This window comes from Rhinolophus sinicus, chromosome 14 (genome assembly GCF_057876585.1).
Source record: "Rhinolophus sinicus isolate RSI-liver-muscle chromosome 14, RSI-T2T, whole genome shotgun sequence".
NCBI classification, from domain to species: domain Eukaryota; kingdom Metazoa; phylum Chordata; class Mammalia; order Chiroptera; family Rhinolophidae; genus Rhinolophus; species Rhinolophus sinicus.
In genome coordinates this window covers 58,514,362-58,531,359 of record NC_142514.1, presented here as the reverse complement: position 1 = coordinate 58,531,359, position 16,998 = coordinate 58,514,362, and the positions used below count along the sequence as shown (strand labels likewise).

The 16,998-nt window shown below is 33.6% G+C and overlaps 1 protein-coding gene across 2 annotated transcripts in view; it reads left to right on the top strand.

Annotated features, from left to right (window-relative positions):
• The first annotated feature begins 286 nt into the window (after positions 1–286).
• Positions 287–16,998, top strand: part of ADGRL4 (adhesion G protein-coupled receptor L4) — a 104,905-nt gene continuing 88,193 nt past the window's right edge. The window contains exons 1-2 of one of the 2 annotated variants that reach the window (XM_019743359.3): positions 287–465; positions 1,832–1,981. In XM_019743359.3, coding sequence (XP_019598918.2) covers positions 444–465; positions 1,832–1,981 — 172 coding nt within the window. In that variant the 5' untranslated portion in view covers positions 287–443. The remainder of the gene's footprint in view (positions 466–1,831; positions 1,982–16,998) is intronic. The other variant, XM_074334998.2, reaches the window with a different exon arrangement.

Sequence of the window (16,998 nt, the reverse complement as noted above, 5' to 3'; positions counted from 1 at the left end):
TCCTGGAATTTAGGCTGTTGGAAGGACCCCTAAGATCTATGCAGCTCTGGATGCTCTCTCAGGAGAGACACTACATGGGTCTCTGAAGCGCTTTATAAAGCTACTGAGCACAGGCCTTGAGGGTGGCACTCTGGTCGCTGCACCTGGGGGGCAAAATGATGCCGCAAAGGGTCTGCAAGAGTGCTGGAGGTTGGTAGCCAAGAGGCAGGGAATGAAGTTACGGTGGCGTGGGGGAAGGGGCTGGGGGCCGGACAAGACCAGCAGACTCAGGGCTTGACACACACACTCACACAAAAGAGGCCGGAAAGTGTCCGGAGGAAGCTGGCGCGTCACGGGGGACGGAGCCGGGACCCTGCCGCGCCCGCCCAGCTGCGTCCCGTCCTGGGTACACGGCCACACACCCTGTCGCGCTCCCGCCACCGCCACCACCGCGGCCACCGCCAATGAAACTCCTCCCGCTCCTAGGTGAGTGCCCAGCGCCCCTGGTCTCTGAGGTTGCCTATACTTATAGGGAATGGGATTTTTCCGAGGTGGAACTCACGTGCCAAGGGCATATGGCCAAGTCTCCAATGAGAATTGACGCAGACCTTCTCAGGATGTTTTTCTCCCTGGCCTTTCAACTTGGAAATTCAATATTCAGTGCCCAGGGACAAGGTCACCTTTTGTTCCTGCTAACCAAGTCCCTCAAACCCCCAAGTCTCACACTTTGAACTTTCTTCTAAACCCCCCACCTCCTTAAGAAATTTGGGGAATCAGAACCATTAACACTTGTGAGAGCTTTCTTGGAATTTTAAGGGAACTGCCAGCCCAGACTTTGGGTTCATTAAAAATACGATTTTGATGATCCAGTGCAGAAAGATAATAAATCACATCCTTGAAAGACGAATTCATTATGGTTTAGACAGTATATACAACTCTATGTGAAGCTGGCATTTAGAATCAAATGTTTAAGGATCTCTTGTTATCAGTAAGGACAATTTATCTCAGAAGTGACTGAAAATATTTTTTTTAATTACTTTCATGTCTCATAACTGTCCATCCCCAAGCAGAATTGTTTTGAGATCTTAGACAACATTAAAAAAGGAACGGCCTATGCTTTTCCTTATTTTTTTCTAAGAGCCCACAAAATACCATTTCCAACTTCATTTTCAGTGGCTCTAAAATAAGTCTTGTTCTCTTCTATGCTGCATTTTGTTGGCCATGTTTGTGTGGTGTTCCATTTCTGGAAGATCAATCTTTAACCAGTCTGTTGAGTTTTATTTTAATTTCCCCTAATGGGAGAAAATGTAAAAGATTTTTTTAATGGAAAAGTCAGAATTTAAAAAGATCATTAGAACATACAAAATATAGTAATTGCATGTGTCCTTCTGGATGTTATGATTTGTTGCTCTTCCTCTTAAAATAACACAAATTTGAATTTTAAAAGACCCAAACACTCAACTTACTGTGAGTTTAGAACAGTATCATTCCCAGAGGAGGGAAATTGCTTTACAATCATGCAGTTACCTTTAAAAGTATCTCACCTCAGGGTGAAGGGTGATACTATGGTCCAATGATCTCAGAATGCTGTTTTCTTTGTAAACCTGGGTTGTTTACTAACTTTTAGCTTTGTGGAGATTTCTTTGAAAAACACTGAGTTTGAAGAAATGCCTTAATCTTTTGCTTACTCAAGCTTCTGCTGTTATTTTGCTAAATGCTCCCTTGGGAAATTCTTAAAATATAAATGGAAAGAGAGAAGACTATTTGTATTTGTGTTCAGTAATTTAACTGAACGATGAGGGGAGACTTTTCTTTTTCTTTCTGAAAATATGTATTTCTCCTTTTTCTTTAGTGGGTTTTTCCACTTTGCTGAATTGTTTCTACGCTCAAAATTGCACCAAGACACCTTGTCTTCCAAATGCAAAATGTGAAATACGGAATGGAATGGAAGGCTGTTACTGCAACATGGGATTTTCAGGAAACGGTGTCACAATTTGTGAAGGTAAACAATCTTTATTACTTCTTTTAGATTTTATTGTAAAATTAAATTTTGATGTAATTATTTTTTCCTTCTCCAGAAATTAAGTTGTTTTACATTATACTGTTTGATTTCATGCTATGGATTTTAAAAAAGCTTAATTAATTAAACAATAAGTTTGAATTTCCCATGTCAAAACGTATACTTGATGAAATATTTGTGATGATTCCATGTATATCTTATTTTTGGTGTGAATATTAAAGATTGTCCTTGAACTTAAGCGGGGAAACTGAGTTGCAGAGAGCAGAGTCAATACCTTTGAAAACAAAAGTATAGAAAATTCATGAAGTCCAGACTCTACCAGTATAGGTTGTGCTCAGATACTTTCTTTAGTACTTGTTTTCCTAAATTTGAGGTTAATATTAAGAGATTTGAAGTTTTATCCTGCATGCCATGGATGTAGGGGAGGGGGGATGAGAGAGGGAGAGGAAAAGGGAGAGAAGAGAGTTTTGAAAATGCATTATTTTGTGAAAAAGTAAATCTCATTATAGAACTTCAGGCTAGAGCCCAGAGCAAGAATGCTAGTAAGGATCCTTCCAGGGTGCAATTTAGCCATTGGCTCTATACACATAACATCATCTGATAATCAAATTTAAGTAATATTTTGTCTGCGGTCTGTACCATCACCACCACGCCTCCTCTTTCCTCAAGCATCACTCAATCTTTCTTTGTTCACTCTTTCATTTTTGGTAGGATCTGGTTTTAACTGGATCAATAGAACATATGGTGTAGAAGAGAGAGAAAAAGTTTCAAGTCATGTAAAATAGTGTTTAAAATATAACTAAATGGCAACTTCAAATTAGAACTGTGTGGTATTATATCCTTAAATGTATTTAAAGTAACATAGACTTTTTGTAATTAAGCCAGGATGTTGTACATGGATAATATTTCATGTATTTGCTTATAGCATAAACAAGTTGTATCTCATAATTCAATTTGATAAGCTTGTTAAAAAGATTAAATATGCACTATATAGTAAGACCAAACCCTCCATTATAATCTGTTCAATATTTTGAAAATGTAGAACAAAGCTACGATTGCTTAATGGTGCACTGGGTCAAGAATTCTGGGTATTAACGGGAATTTATTTATGCACCTATCTTTATGCTGGTACATGTGAGGATAAGACAGGAGATAGAGAAGTTTATGTAGAAACATTGAGGTATGTTTAAAGGCTTTTGAAATCATTGGTGATATCTAACCCTAAAATGTAGGTTATTTTAGCTTTTTAAACATATATTACTATTGCTATACCGAATGCTTCTCAGTACAGTTTTGGTTACCCTCTGGTGCATAATTATCATGAATATAGGGAGTGAGAGATCCCTCCTCCTTCAGGTAACTAGGAAAGTGCTAACAATGAAAGGGAAGGTTGGAAGCGTTGAAAGAATCTGTGTATATCTACAACATGAAGTTGCTTGAGTTGGAGTAAACTGAGCTGGAAGAAGTGAGAAGCAAGAGCAAAGGGAAGAATGCACTACAGTGTGTGTTTGGATGTGACAATGGGTGGAAGAGATAGTCTCTCTACTCTCATGCAACGCATTAAGTGGGGCTGTTTTATTGGAAGTTTTATGGAATCAGAATGAGGCGAGAAAAACAGTTGTCCTAGGAACAGTCAGAAAGGATGTAATTGCCAGCTTGTGTCCATGTATAAAAATATTGTCATAGCTTGGGACTTTTCATGCCTATTATGAACAACATCACAAGCACTTTACAGAAAATAATGAAGTCTTCAGGGCCACACTCAGGGACACATACGTTACGTTTAAAAAGCAAGTTTTCGTTATCATCAAATAATCATACATATGTGTATAAAACTCAACTGGAAGAATATTATAATAAACTAGAGAGCAGTATGACACTGGTAAAGGTAGAGAAAATCATGTCACAAAAACTAAGAGTCAAGAAGAAAAAATAGCCTATGGGTTCAGAATGTGGGAGTAAGAATAATTCAAATAATGCACTAGCATAATTCCGCCTGGAATAAAATAGACGTGCTGAGGACATGCGATTGCTTCCATAACAATTGGTTCTGTAGTAAAAAGAAGGAGGCTCATCAGAATGGGCAAAACAATAGTCATCAGAACAGATGCAATGCATACAAAGTGTTTGTGTCTGTGTTATGTCATGTGTATACGCATCAATTCACACAATTAGATATGCTATCTAAACTATGAATAACTCCAGTTTTAAATATTTAACCAAGTGATAATTTGATAATTTTCATAACAGAAATTGACCAGAAAAATAATTCTAACTCTTCTTTGCACCACATTACTCTGGTATTTCATATTTAAGTATGGTACATATAGTTACACCTATATGATAGATATGACATATATATATATACTTTTGACTTTTATGAGGTGTAATCACCTCATATACGTGAATGATTTTTTAAAAACAAACATGCCAGAATCACATGTGCTAATGAGGAGCTTCCATTTCTTTCTCAAATAAGTATCTATGTAAGTTTGTTTAATTATTACAATGATGTTGCCAGTACTGAAAATTTGATGAGACCCCTTCTTCATGTTATATATATAATTTATCCTCAATGATAGTGAGATTGGATTTAATTTCTAAAAACAGCTAAGAACTTTTAGCCAAATTGGATGGGTAAAGTGGACAATTAATTCCCAAAGTGGTTTTAAGAAAATGGTATGTGCTTATAAAGTAATATGAGATAAAATATTTTGCATGAGTAGCATAGGATAAAGATACTTTTAAAAGTTTTGAAGTATTTTGATATTGCTTATAATATCTTACTTATAATAGTAAGATAACTGGAATAATATACTGGCTTCCGAATTGTTATCTTTCATTTGGACGTACACATTCTGCTATTTGTTTAAAGATAGGTGCATTATTTTCATGCATTTGTCTCATAAACATTATCTGTTCTTCATGAATCCACTTCCAAAGAACATTGTTAATATATTTAGCTTTAAAACTAGCAAAGATAAACCTAGTTCATTGTTAAACTGGATTCTAAGTATCTGTGAGCTTATTCAGAAATATATTAACCACACTGTTACTATCTAAATATCTTCTAAAATAACCATTACAATGTAGGGAAAATGTCATAAAAATATATCAGTGCACTTTGGGAAACAAACCAAACATTTTCTTATACGAGAAAACACCATAATTGTCTTTTTTTTTTTAAGTGACCAAGAAAGAGAAAATGGTCATTTACTTATTTTAACAATTGGAATATTCGTTCTGTCTCTTCCATGCTGGAAATCTATCATAGTTTAGAAAATTTAGAAACTGGTACTCCTGATTACTTAGTATGACAACATTATATTTCTGCTACCAAAAAAGATGGTCTATCAGCCTAGTTTTGCCATTCCTGACAAATTAAATAGTCTGGTTACCAAAGTTAGGGATTTATTGAGACAGTTTGGAACTAAAATGACAGAAGTTGAAGTTCACAAATTATCTCTAATTGTATCCATATATAACTGCTGTGAAGTTATATGCCTAGAATGTAGAATGGGTCAAAACTTCCTGGATCAGGTCCTTCTAGAACAGTTATTTTTCAGTGTCTTTTAAATCTTGCCTTTTTGTCATAAGACTTCAAATGGGTATCCTTTGAATATTAGTTTTCATTTCACATAAGACATTGTCAACTCTCCTGGTAGCTCATCTGCAACTTTTCTTGTCCTTTTATGTTTATTACATTTTTTGTGTTATTAATGGGAATAGGAGGTTAAGTAGCAGCCTGGGCCAGCATTGTCTTTTCTTCCTCCCTTCCTCCCTTTTCTCTCTCTCCTCTTTCATTCTTATTCCAATCCTCAGAAGGAGGTGACTCCTGATTTTTAAGAAATATTTTAAGAATGTTTGAAGAATTGGAAATATATACCTCAATAACATCACACATACATCTTCCTTCATATGTAATATGTTACTAAAAATTATTGAGAAAGGAAATGTTTTTTTGTAACACAAATGTAGTTATACATAGTCCAGAGAAACTTCTAATAAATGAATACTAGCAAAAAATTGAAAAACTAGAAACTCTGATGTGCTTCTATATAGTTGTAAATCAGATTTGTTTAAAGTGAGGTGCATATTTCCTTGGGAAGTCTTGTACTGAATGGAAACCGTAAGACATAATAGCCTAAATCAACCTAAGGCTTGCATACCAGGATGCATGATTTCTGTGAACTTCATCCAAATAAATAAAACACCGTTGCCAATTTCATAAATCTTTTTCCTTGTACTAGAAATATGACCTCTTTTGTCTGTTGACAAAAAGGGCCACACAATTGAGAGAACAAAATCTACCACAATAATTAGGCAGAATGTCCTCAAAAATATCCACTTCATAAGACTGCAAATTTATTCAACATATAGAAAAAGAAAAAGAAAACAATAAGTGATAATAAAAACTTCCTTTAAGCTAATATTTTATTTTTTTAAATGAGACAGAAAGAAGGACTTGTGTCATTTGAGTTTTGCTGATCAGCTCCACAGTTTTAAAATTAAACATTTCTCTGATCTGATTTAACAATGTTGTTTTTTGCAGACTAAGTTTCAGGAATCTTTTTTTTTTTTTTTTTTTTTTTCATGTTGTTCCGCTCCATGTTTATCTCGCAGGACAATTATGAGAATTAATGAGATACAAACTAAGAAATATCTTGAGATCTTAAAGAAAGCTTTAATATGGACATGTGATTTGGGGTTTTGCCAAATCATCTACAATGAAACATCAAGAAAATTTTTCTCCATGTAGAAGTCTCATTTATTTTTAATCATTTTTAAATCGGTATCATCTAGATGAGTTCATTACATGTTTAGAATCAGAAAAGTAACATCAAATAACTAAATAATGGCACAGAAAATTAAACTGAAATAGCAAAATATACACACAGCTTCTGAGTCCTAATTTCAACAATCAAAAAGAGTTATTCAAAATTCTGTGTGAAATCATTCACAAATAAGACTTACCGTCTGATTTGATATTTTTAATTACTGACTTTTCCCAGGTGAGGTACACTACTTTTTTGTTTGTTTTTACTTCAGGCTAAAATATTAACTCATTATAATATGTGCTACTGATGATAAGGTGTCAATAACAATAAAAATTAGAGATTGTTTTCCAAAAATCAGTTTTAATTTTGCATGTGAAATGAACATGGCACTTATACCATCTTATATTTTCTGTTCAGCAATATCTTTAGGAGCTGCTAGGATATTAAAATTAAATAAAAATGGTGCTCTAAATGTGGAATTTTAATCCTCTAGAAAAATACTGGTAGAAAGAAGAGCAAAGAGATCACAGAGATAGCACCTTCAATATCACAAAGCAACTCACTGAGTCTCAATTTTTCTGCTTTGTTTATTATAATGCTACTCTTTTGTTAATATTTTAAGATTGCTAAGTTTATTTTGCAAAATTGACATTTCCTTTGTTCTGGAATGTCAGTTATCTATAGCCCCAGTTTTGTAGGGCATCAGCCTACTTCACAGCCATTTCCAACAAATGAACCAGTCTTCTGATTACTTATTTTCCCATTATTTCTCTCTTCCTTATTTAGTCTCTTTAATGCTTAAATAAGTAACTTTCAGATTTATAGCTTATTCACAAAAAAGAGTAATAATATTGAAGTTAATTTTAGTGATTTCTGTGAGCTAGGCTCTACTCTAATCTTTTTACATGAATTTATGAATTTAATCCTCGTAACAACTCTCTGAAATAAAGGCTAATATTATCCTCAATTTATAGATTAAATAATACTCCCAGAAAAATTACATTCAAACAATTGCCTCACATGACCCTCAAACTACTATGTAAGGTAAGTCTGTAAATAAGAAAATTGAATCTCATTGAGATAAAAATAAATTATTTTGGTTCTACCCCTTCAACCTCAAATCTGCTTTCTTTCCCGCTACATTATCAAAAGGATTGATAAAATAATATGTGTGTGTGTGTGTGTGTGTGTGTGTGTGTGTGTGTTATGCATATTTATAATGCCATAGGAATAAGTGCAGGGAAGTTAAAACTATGTTCCAATATTTTAATTGGGCATAATTATTTTTTTAATTCCTCCTTTTATCCACCTCCGTCAAGCCCAGTGTAGTGACAATAAAATCAATGGAGCCATGAGAAATCTGAGCCATGAGAAATCTGTAAATTGAGTGAATTTCTCAAAGCAGAATCCAGTGCAACAAAAGGGGGTATTTTGGGGAATGTAGAGAAGGCTGCAGTGAAAATGGTGACTTTTCCTTGTGGTGATGGTATGCTATCCCCTTCTCAGAAAGGGAGTGGAAATCTAGACGACAATCGTTCAGATATGATTTTCCAAAGGCCACACAGGTCAGACTCCCTATTCCCCATTGGTGTTTGCTCCCAGATAAAGCCAAGAAAATACTCCCAAAGGAAATTTTGTCATCTGCCTGGAGGGAACTCTTGAGTGCAAACATTAATGCCACCTTTTTACATAACCCCTACCTCTGCTACCTGGAATAAGGTCTGAAAGCTGCTGTACCCCATCCAGGTATACAGATAACTCTGAATTATCTTGCACTAAAGAGGTTGTAAAGGCTGACAGAAAAAATCTGGGCCAAATACTTGTAATAATCAACATTGTTTTGATTATAAACATGAGGGTCATTTAAGGATAAGTAGTCATTGGAGAAAAGCCAATGATATAAACACAAAGATGAATAAATAAAACAATGGCCTGGAAAATTATACTTTAGGAGGAGAAAAAAACGTAGAGGGAAAAAGTACAATTTATAGCCTCACAGAGATTCTGGAAAATTTCGCACCCAAACAAACAAAAGTAAAATAGGCTTCTATGTACAAAAGAGCTACCACACCACAAAAATACTTTCTTCTTCGATAAATCCTATAACCTTTGTGTTGCTCAGTTCTTGGTACCTTCTTTCTCCTCTTGTTCCTCTCTTGGTAGCAAGAGGCACCAAGACAATAAGCTGATAAAATTGTCAGTAACACAAACCAATGCCGTAGAACCACCGGAATATTGAGGCTAAAGTCTCCGTTCCTGGGTTTCTTCTTCTACAAGGATGATCACACATAAAGCAGAAAGGCTACAAATAACTTTTTTTTTTTTTAACACATCAGTGGAAGAAACACCAGGACTGCGTTAGTCAAGATATTTTTGAGCTCATCAAAGCAATTCAATCCTCCGTTTTGTAATAATTTAATTTCATCCCCTTGTGATCTTTTCCATTGCCTATGAGCAGACCTCTCCCAAATTCTTCCCCTAATTTATTTATCTCAAAGGTGAAACTAGGTAACCAATGTGTTTTCTGTCCTTAATTGCATGATTTGCTTATGGTTTTTCACATTGCCATGTCATTAAAATGGAGACGGAGCCCATATGTGGTAATCAGAAATACTACGTTGTTGTTGAAGAAACTCTGCCCCTTTTGGTTGAACTTATAACTTCTGTGTAATTATCTACAGTCTCGTCCTTAATTTGTCTATTTTCCCCAAGTGATTTTATAAATTCACTGGCTAATACTTTTGCTTGTTCCTGACAAACAAACCCAATATATTTTTACCCTCTAATAAAAATATATTACCAAAAATGAGGTGATAATGTACAATAGAAAAAATAAAAATAATAATATCCACAGAATTGCATATCTAAAAAGCAAAGATGAAAAATATGAGAACAAAACTGAGAAACAGAGAACTGAACATGGAGAACCTAATGTCCATCAAATAGCAGTCTTATTGAAGAAGGAATCAGACAAGATTTAGCAGAACAAATAATAAAAGACATAAGACAATTTCCCAGAGCTTTAGAAAGACATGAGTCTTCAATTTAAAAAGCACTCTAATACCCGCCAGTCTTCTGTAGAATATGTTTGCACCTTACTTTTCAACTAATGTTTGAGGAATATCTTTGATATCTTTTGTTATACTGCTATAAAAGAGCAGTATAGTTTATGTTGTAATCTTTCTTTTTTATTACTATATTCAAGTCATTTATTACCTATATGTCCCTAAATAATAATGAAATATACAAGCTGCTCCGTTCCTGGATCCTAAGTGAAAACCTACTCAAAACATGGGGATAGAGTGGGAGACAGTGCTTTTAAAAGGACATTTGGGTTACTGTTATCATCAGGAGCATGAATAGATGCCAAGCAACCAAAATCCAGAGATGACCACCACAAGAAGAGTTTTTATCAATCCTTTGGGCCTCCATTTCTACATTCATCTACTTTCATTTAACCCCTACTTCATTTAATCCCTTTTCTCAGACTAATTTTAGCTTAAGGAAGGGGGGCATATTTTAGAATTACTGTGGTATTACCTCATCATGATAAAAATAAATAATTTCTACACCAAAGTGTTATCCTCCAGGTACCATTATTGGATCCCATCTTATATTCTCATATCTCAGTAACTAAGACCCAGCCCTATAACTTAGAACCTCCTACTATGGCATGCCCTCAGAACTAGATTCTCTAACAAATTCTAATTTTACTGTGCTAAGGTCTATATTCTAGCCCCATACAACTAGGATTCTCATGGTAAGTCACAGAGACCATTCCAGCCTCAATTTCTGTGTAAAATGACCAGATTGAACTAAGATTGTTATTAATGTCTCTATTTGCTTTAAAATACTTGATTCTATTATTGTGAGACATTGATTTAACCTGTAGTCAGTTTCTAGTTCATCTGTTTTTAGGGTAAAGCCTGGGTTTGGGGCTCAATGTGAAATATAGAAGTGAAATAGATGCGGATTTTGGTCTCTTGCCTCTAAACTCAATGCACTTTACACTGCACTACACTGTTCTTAACTCTGATCTCTAGCTGGCATGACCACTGCAGGCAATGCTTTCAACCTAGTTTGTCTGCTTCCCTCCTCCCTAGTCACAATGACATGTCGTGATAGTCTTTTCTGCTGAGCCTGGATATGACCTCAAAGTTCTTCTCCTGGCAGATGCTACAAATCAGTAGAGGTTGGCACATAAATGAAAATATTTTCCATGTTTTCTCTGGTGGCTTCTTTCTTCATAAGGAATTTCTGGGCCAATTTTCAGTTCTGAACCCTCTTCAGTTACAGTGCTGAGAAGTAAGGTATTAAATATAATGTAATCAGCAAGAGAAGTACTACAGCAGAGTCACTTGAACCATTAAAAACAAACCAAAAGGCTGCAAAACCTTGATTTTTATATCTGTTCTCCTCTGGGAGAGGTTTAGTCACTGCTGTATGTGATTGCAAGAACCCCCTTTGGATTAGATGGTATGCATATCCATTTGAGGGGAGGAAGGTTTTGATTCATGTGATTTTATAATTACCCTTTAACTAACATCTGGAACAAAATGCTACAAAATGGAACTTCACCTTATGTTACAATTCAAAAGAACTTTGATGATTTGTTTATGAGTGCATGATGAGCCACGGATAGTGAAAATGAAATTGATCAGAGGGGCAGTCCTCTCAGCTGGAAACTTGTAGCCAAGTGTCTCCATTCTGAGGATTACATAATTCCAGGCATCAAAATGCTTTGTGTCAGGCTCAATAAATGAGACAGAATAATCAAGTGTGCAGGGAGAAACTGGACACTTTTTATGTTAGAAATATTATAAGCTGAGATTTATTGTCTAAGAACCAATACACATATCATTTTCTTTGCAAGGCCTTTTTTATTTCTATCTGCTAAGGACAACTGGTTGTTTTTTTCATATTATCCTCATAATTCCCTTTCATTTTTGCATTAATACGTAATATTGGAGTAAATTTTGATAGGGTCTGCCTGTTTTTCAGTAGTACCTGGGGAATCTTATCAATGATTGCTGTTTGAGGATAGTGACTAATTCTTATTCTTTATTGTATCCTTGGATCCAATCTATAAAATACTATGGATAGATTTTGAGTGGTTATTCTGATTAGTTGTTGCCCAATTATTATTATTCCTGCCTATGCTGAATTTTTTTAAGATACTGTGAATGATATTCCTGCTTGCGTGAATCAGCACTCATATCTGGTTGAATTTTGTACATTGTTAAGACCCAATATAACAAGATTACCTTAGGTGTAATCCCATCCCAAATATTTAGCTATAAATGAAGAGTAGCAATTATATTAGGTTGGTGCAAAAGTAATTGCTGTTTAAAAGGTTAAAAATAATTGCAAAAACCACAATTACTTTTGCAACACCCTAATTGCCAGATAGATAATTTTCATGAATGATCAGTTAGCATCATAAATTTTACATTGGTTTTCTAGAAACTATTGGTTTTTATACGTTATTTTGAGTGACCAACTATTCAAAACAGCATTTTCATTCACTTATCTATTGCTGTTCTGAACCTTTTCATGAATTAGGAAGCAATATGTCCTAAGGCAGGGTCAGGTGCAATATTGGCACTAATCCGTTGTGATGGCCTCCTGTTTTTGAGGGACCCTGGCCTTAATCTTCAGAGTTCCAGGAGTCATGTTGACTATGTATTTTCTTCTGCATCTTATATATTAAATACACCTTTAAAAAAAAAATCCTAGGAATTGTGAAATTAGAAAAATGATTTTTTTACTTCTAATTATATTAGTACTTTGACAGTTCATTTTCTAGTTATAAAAATATTTAGTCTACGCATTATTGAAAATGCCTGTCTCATATTTATCGTTCCTTCCAATGAACTGATCTTTTTAAATACAATTTACATGAAACTGTGTTTAATGTTCAGTTACCTATTTAAGAAGTTTTATGTTTCTCTGCATTAATATGCACAAAGTGAAGGACTGTTATTAAAACAAACTTTATGTTGTTTTTTATAAATCTCTAAACTTGATTAAAATGGATCATTCATTTGATCTCATGAATGAATTAGGAAGAAAAATATTCTTACCCTCTATAACTTTAAATTATTTCATTAGAATTTTGGTACTTCCAAATATAAAGATTATGAAGAAAATATTGTCTCCATCCAAAAAAAAAAAAAAATGCTTTGTTTACTTTTTTTAAATGTGTTTTAACTCTTCCCAAGAATGATTCACTTCCTTGCTCTAGGAAAGATTATTTTCATTCCATTTAGCAGTGCTGAAATCAACAAAAAGATTACATGTGTAGGAGGATGTGGAGAAAATGGTTTTAAAAACTCTAATTTATTATTTCAGATAATTTCTTCTTCCTGTCTTCTTGAGATATGATTTTATATCCTGTATTTTACCAACCATCAAACATCAAACTGGTCCAAAGGATCTGAATTTACAATAGATTTGTTAGTCAGCTATATGAGAAAATAATACTGTGTAGTGTATATTATACAGCATTTGTATAAATGCATCAAACATTTGGAATATTAAAGAAACATAGAACAAAGCATATTTGTCTGGCATGAAAATTGTGATTTGCTGAATATTAAAACATTTAGGCAAGATTATTGAAACATTTCAGCTCCTTTAACTATTTTGGTCTATTGCCATTAAGAGAAAGGGAACCGGCCCTTAAGTTACTGCAGTCTCATGTAGCTGTGAGTAGGTTAAGAATAAGGATATTAGGACAAAAAAAAAATTATGTTTAAAGAAATTGGAACACAGAGAAAGAATTCCAACACATGACTATATAATACATGATGTAGTCAATATTCAAGTCAAAGAGTTTTCATTAAAAACGTGATTATCTTGAGTGTCATTGGTCAGACAAGCTCAATTCTTGCAAAGGCCCTTTATAGGGGATTTACTGCAAGGTAATGCTATTTTCCATATTAACATGATTTCTCTTGGAATTTTATGTTCAGATATTGATATTACCAAGAGATCTGGATTAGTATACCGTTTCATGGATTCTCTTCATATTTGTGTAAAACCTCCCAAATAAATTGCTAGAAGATACAATGTCAAAACTGTTTAAACCTTGTACTTATTTTAAGCATGAAATTAATACTTTGGTCTTTTATTTGCAATGGAAGAAGATAATGAGGTTCTCTAAGATTAGAATCTAGCGAAACATTGTAGGCTATATATAGCATACAAAGTCATACCATTTGTGAAAATGCTATCAGGTAGAAAACCCAATGACTGAGTTTCTGTACTACATTTTTTAGGTACACAGATTTAATTTAGAGATTATGGTTTGAAAATAAAATTTACTTGTATGACTGTTATTGGCTGATAAGAAATTGATTTTGTGACCTTGCTACACATTAATTGAAATATCTGGCAATGTGTCTTGACTAAGTTTAAGGAATCAAACATACTGAGAATCATATCATTTCTTCACATAACACTCACAGGTTAGTCATTGTTACCGTTGTAAGGAAGGAAACTACTTTTTGCTACTGCAGGGTCTGAATAATCTCCCTCTATTGCATAACAAGTAGGTTTTATATAATTGACAGTATGTTTAGTTGGTTCACTGTATTGAAAGTGTAGCCCTTTAATTTCTTTAACAGTGATATTACTTATAGATTAATATAGTACTTTATATTTTCTAATATTTTAAAGGTTATATTTATAAAGTAAAATTATGAAAGTGTGTGCACATGGGCTTCATTTAGACCTCAATAAAGGTTATTTGTTATTTAAATTGTTGAATGCATTTTAGATTGTAGTTTTGAAGAAGTTACAATAGAATGAAAGTAGTTATGTTGTCAGTGTTCGCCACATGTCTTAAATGTTTGTTTAACAGATAGCTTATTTAACAGATATTGACTCGGGTTGTATTTACATAGGCAAAAAAAATGGATTGCAGAGGAGAGTTAAAACAAGTTGTGAAATTTGTAAAATCTTCCCAAAGAATGCCAAAATATATCATTTCCATGAGATTCTTTGGACATGACTAACCAGATCAGTTATCTATACAATAATTATCCTGCCAGTGGATGTCTTCACTTTATTTCTCTTTTGTGGATATAACATCAGAACCAAAATTTGGGTCATATTTGTTCAGTGACTATATGCAGTTGGCCCTCCGCTGAACAAGAACATCTTGAATCTTAAAGAATTGAGCCTGAAAAATATAATTGAAGCTGTGTTTAACAATTACAGCTCAAATTGGGAAGGAGTGTGCTGTTTCTTGTGCATTTTTTTATAATTGAAGTTGACATGTATAGACAACTAAATCAATTTTGATTAGGTTGAACAGAATTTGAGGTGGATCTAACACTAGCTTGATAGTGTTGCATTTGTGGCAATTTTTTTTTATAGTTTGAAATAAGAGAGTAGTCTACCCTTTGTGTCAGAAAGGTTGCTATGCCTGGTTTTCTGGTGCCATATGGAGGTAAGTTCTGAAGATAATTTCTGGACCTTTATAAACACAGAAATCTATTGAGAATACTTTAAAAAGTACAACAAATCTCTGTTGTATATGCAAAGCAGGAGGCAAGCAGATGCTTGATTATAGTGTTATGTTTGTTCAACTAACGTTATGTTCATTGCAGCAGTTTCGTAATGGAGCACCATGTGGAGAAGAATGTTTTTTCAAATGTGTTTTGGACTTTGAATTTCAGTTTATTAGTAGACAAATATGTCAGAAAATTTTCAGTAGAGGCATTAATTGTTGTTTCATAGTCAATAATCTCTTTATACTTGTCCTCTGAAAAAAAATCAAATGGTTGCTTTAAGAATAAATAAGTAGAGTTAATCTGAATTTAAGCAAGACTTTAGATTATAACCCGTAGTGCGATTTCATTATTATGCTGAGAAGATAAAACCTAAATCTTATCAATTATTGGTGATACAGTTTCAATAAAAGATTCCAGTGATTCTTAAATTGTGATCCTAGGGCTTAGTACTACTACTGTCTTAGCATTTGCAGATCAATTTCTTTATTAATGGAAAGGTAATTGCTCTTAGAATATTTAAAATTGAATAGAAATATGATACAATATGATACACCTAGACAGCAGAATTTAAAACACAAATTTGAAACCATCATAAGTGTTCAAAATTAGGATATCAAGTACAGATAATAAATATAAGAGAGAAAAAATGGTATTGTTTGTGTCAAAGTTGCTTTCAGAAGATGAAGCACTATGATGGAGACAGACCCACTATGAAAATCTTAGCCTCAAGTTTTGAGATTCAGACACTACGATAATTTCAACTAAAATTGATCAAAGTAGAATCACAGTTTATTGTAGGAGGCAGGACCATAGAAGAGCAAAACCTCTGAGGAAATCACTTGCATGTTCAAACCCTGGTTTTCTTATTTATGCACTGTCAAATTTGGACCATTTTCTACATATTTGGAATATAAATAGTTTTATCAAAATCAAAATTTTTGAAGCTTGAAGAAGATAATACAAATAAAACACTTAGATATGATACTGGCAATATAGAAATGCCTCAAGAAGTGATAACTGCTATTAATGTAAATCTGTCAATCACATTCTGCCAAACTGTTTTTGGTAGTTTCATTCTCTTTCTACATTCCCAAACCATCCGGGAAACCAGATTATGATCATCTAGGCAGCTAGGATCTGTGGCTAACATCACACATATAGTAGTAACAAGATGTTCTGTTTTTCCCAAACGCCAGGAACAGCAATGCATATCTACACTTCAGCATATCCCTGGAGTAAGAACATATTACTCCCTATTTGTTAACAGTTTATTAATTTTGAACTTACCGTTTAGGCTCACTCTGTTTGGAGGGAAAAAAGTTTTAAATCACCTACTTTTTTTAAAGAGTAAGTTCCATCACATTTCCTTTATGCCAATCACCTCAGCATGACAGAAGACTAAATTTAAAGTAGAAGCATATTTAAAAGGAATATCTGGGAACTACTCCCAAATTATTTATATATATATATATATATATATATATATATATATATATATATATATATATATATATATGTTTATTGGAATATATATCTGTATATATATATATATATTCCAATAAACAAAATTAGTTTTAAAATATTTAGCATTGAAATCATGCTACCTAATAGAAGATATAAAGCATAGTAAAAAACAAATTTAAAAAGCTTATCAGAAAACACTTTCTTTTAGTTACTGAGTATTTAACGTAATTGAAATATG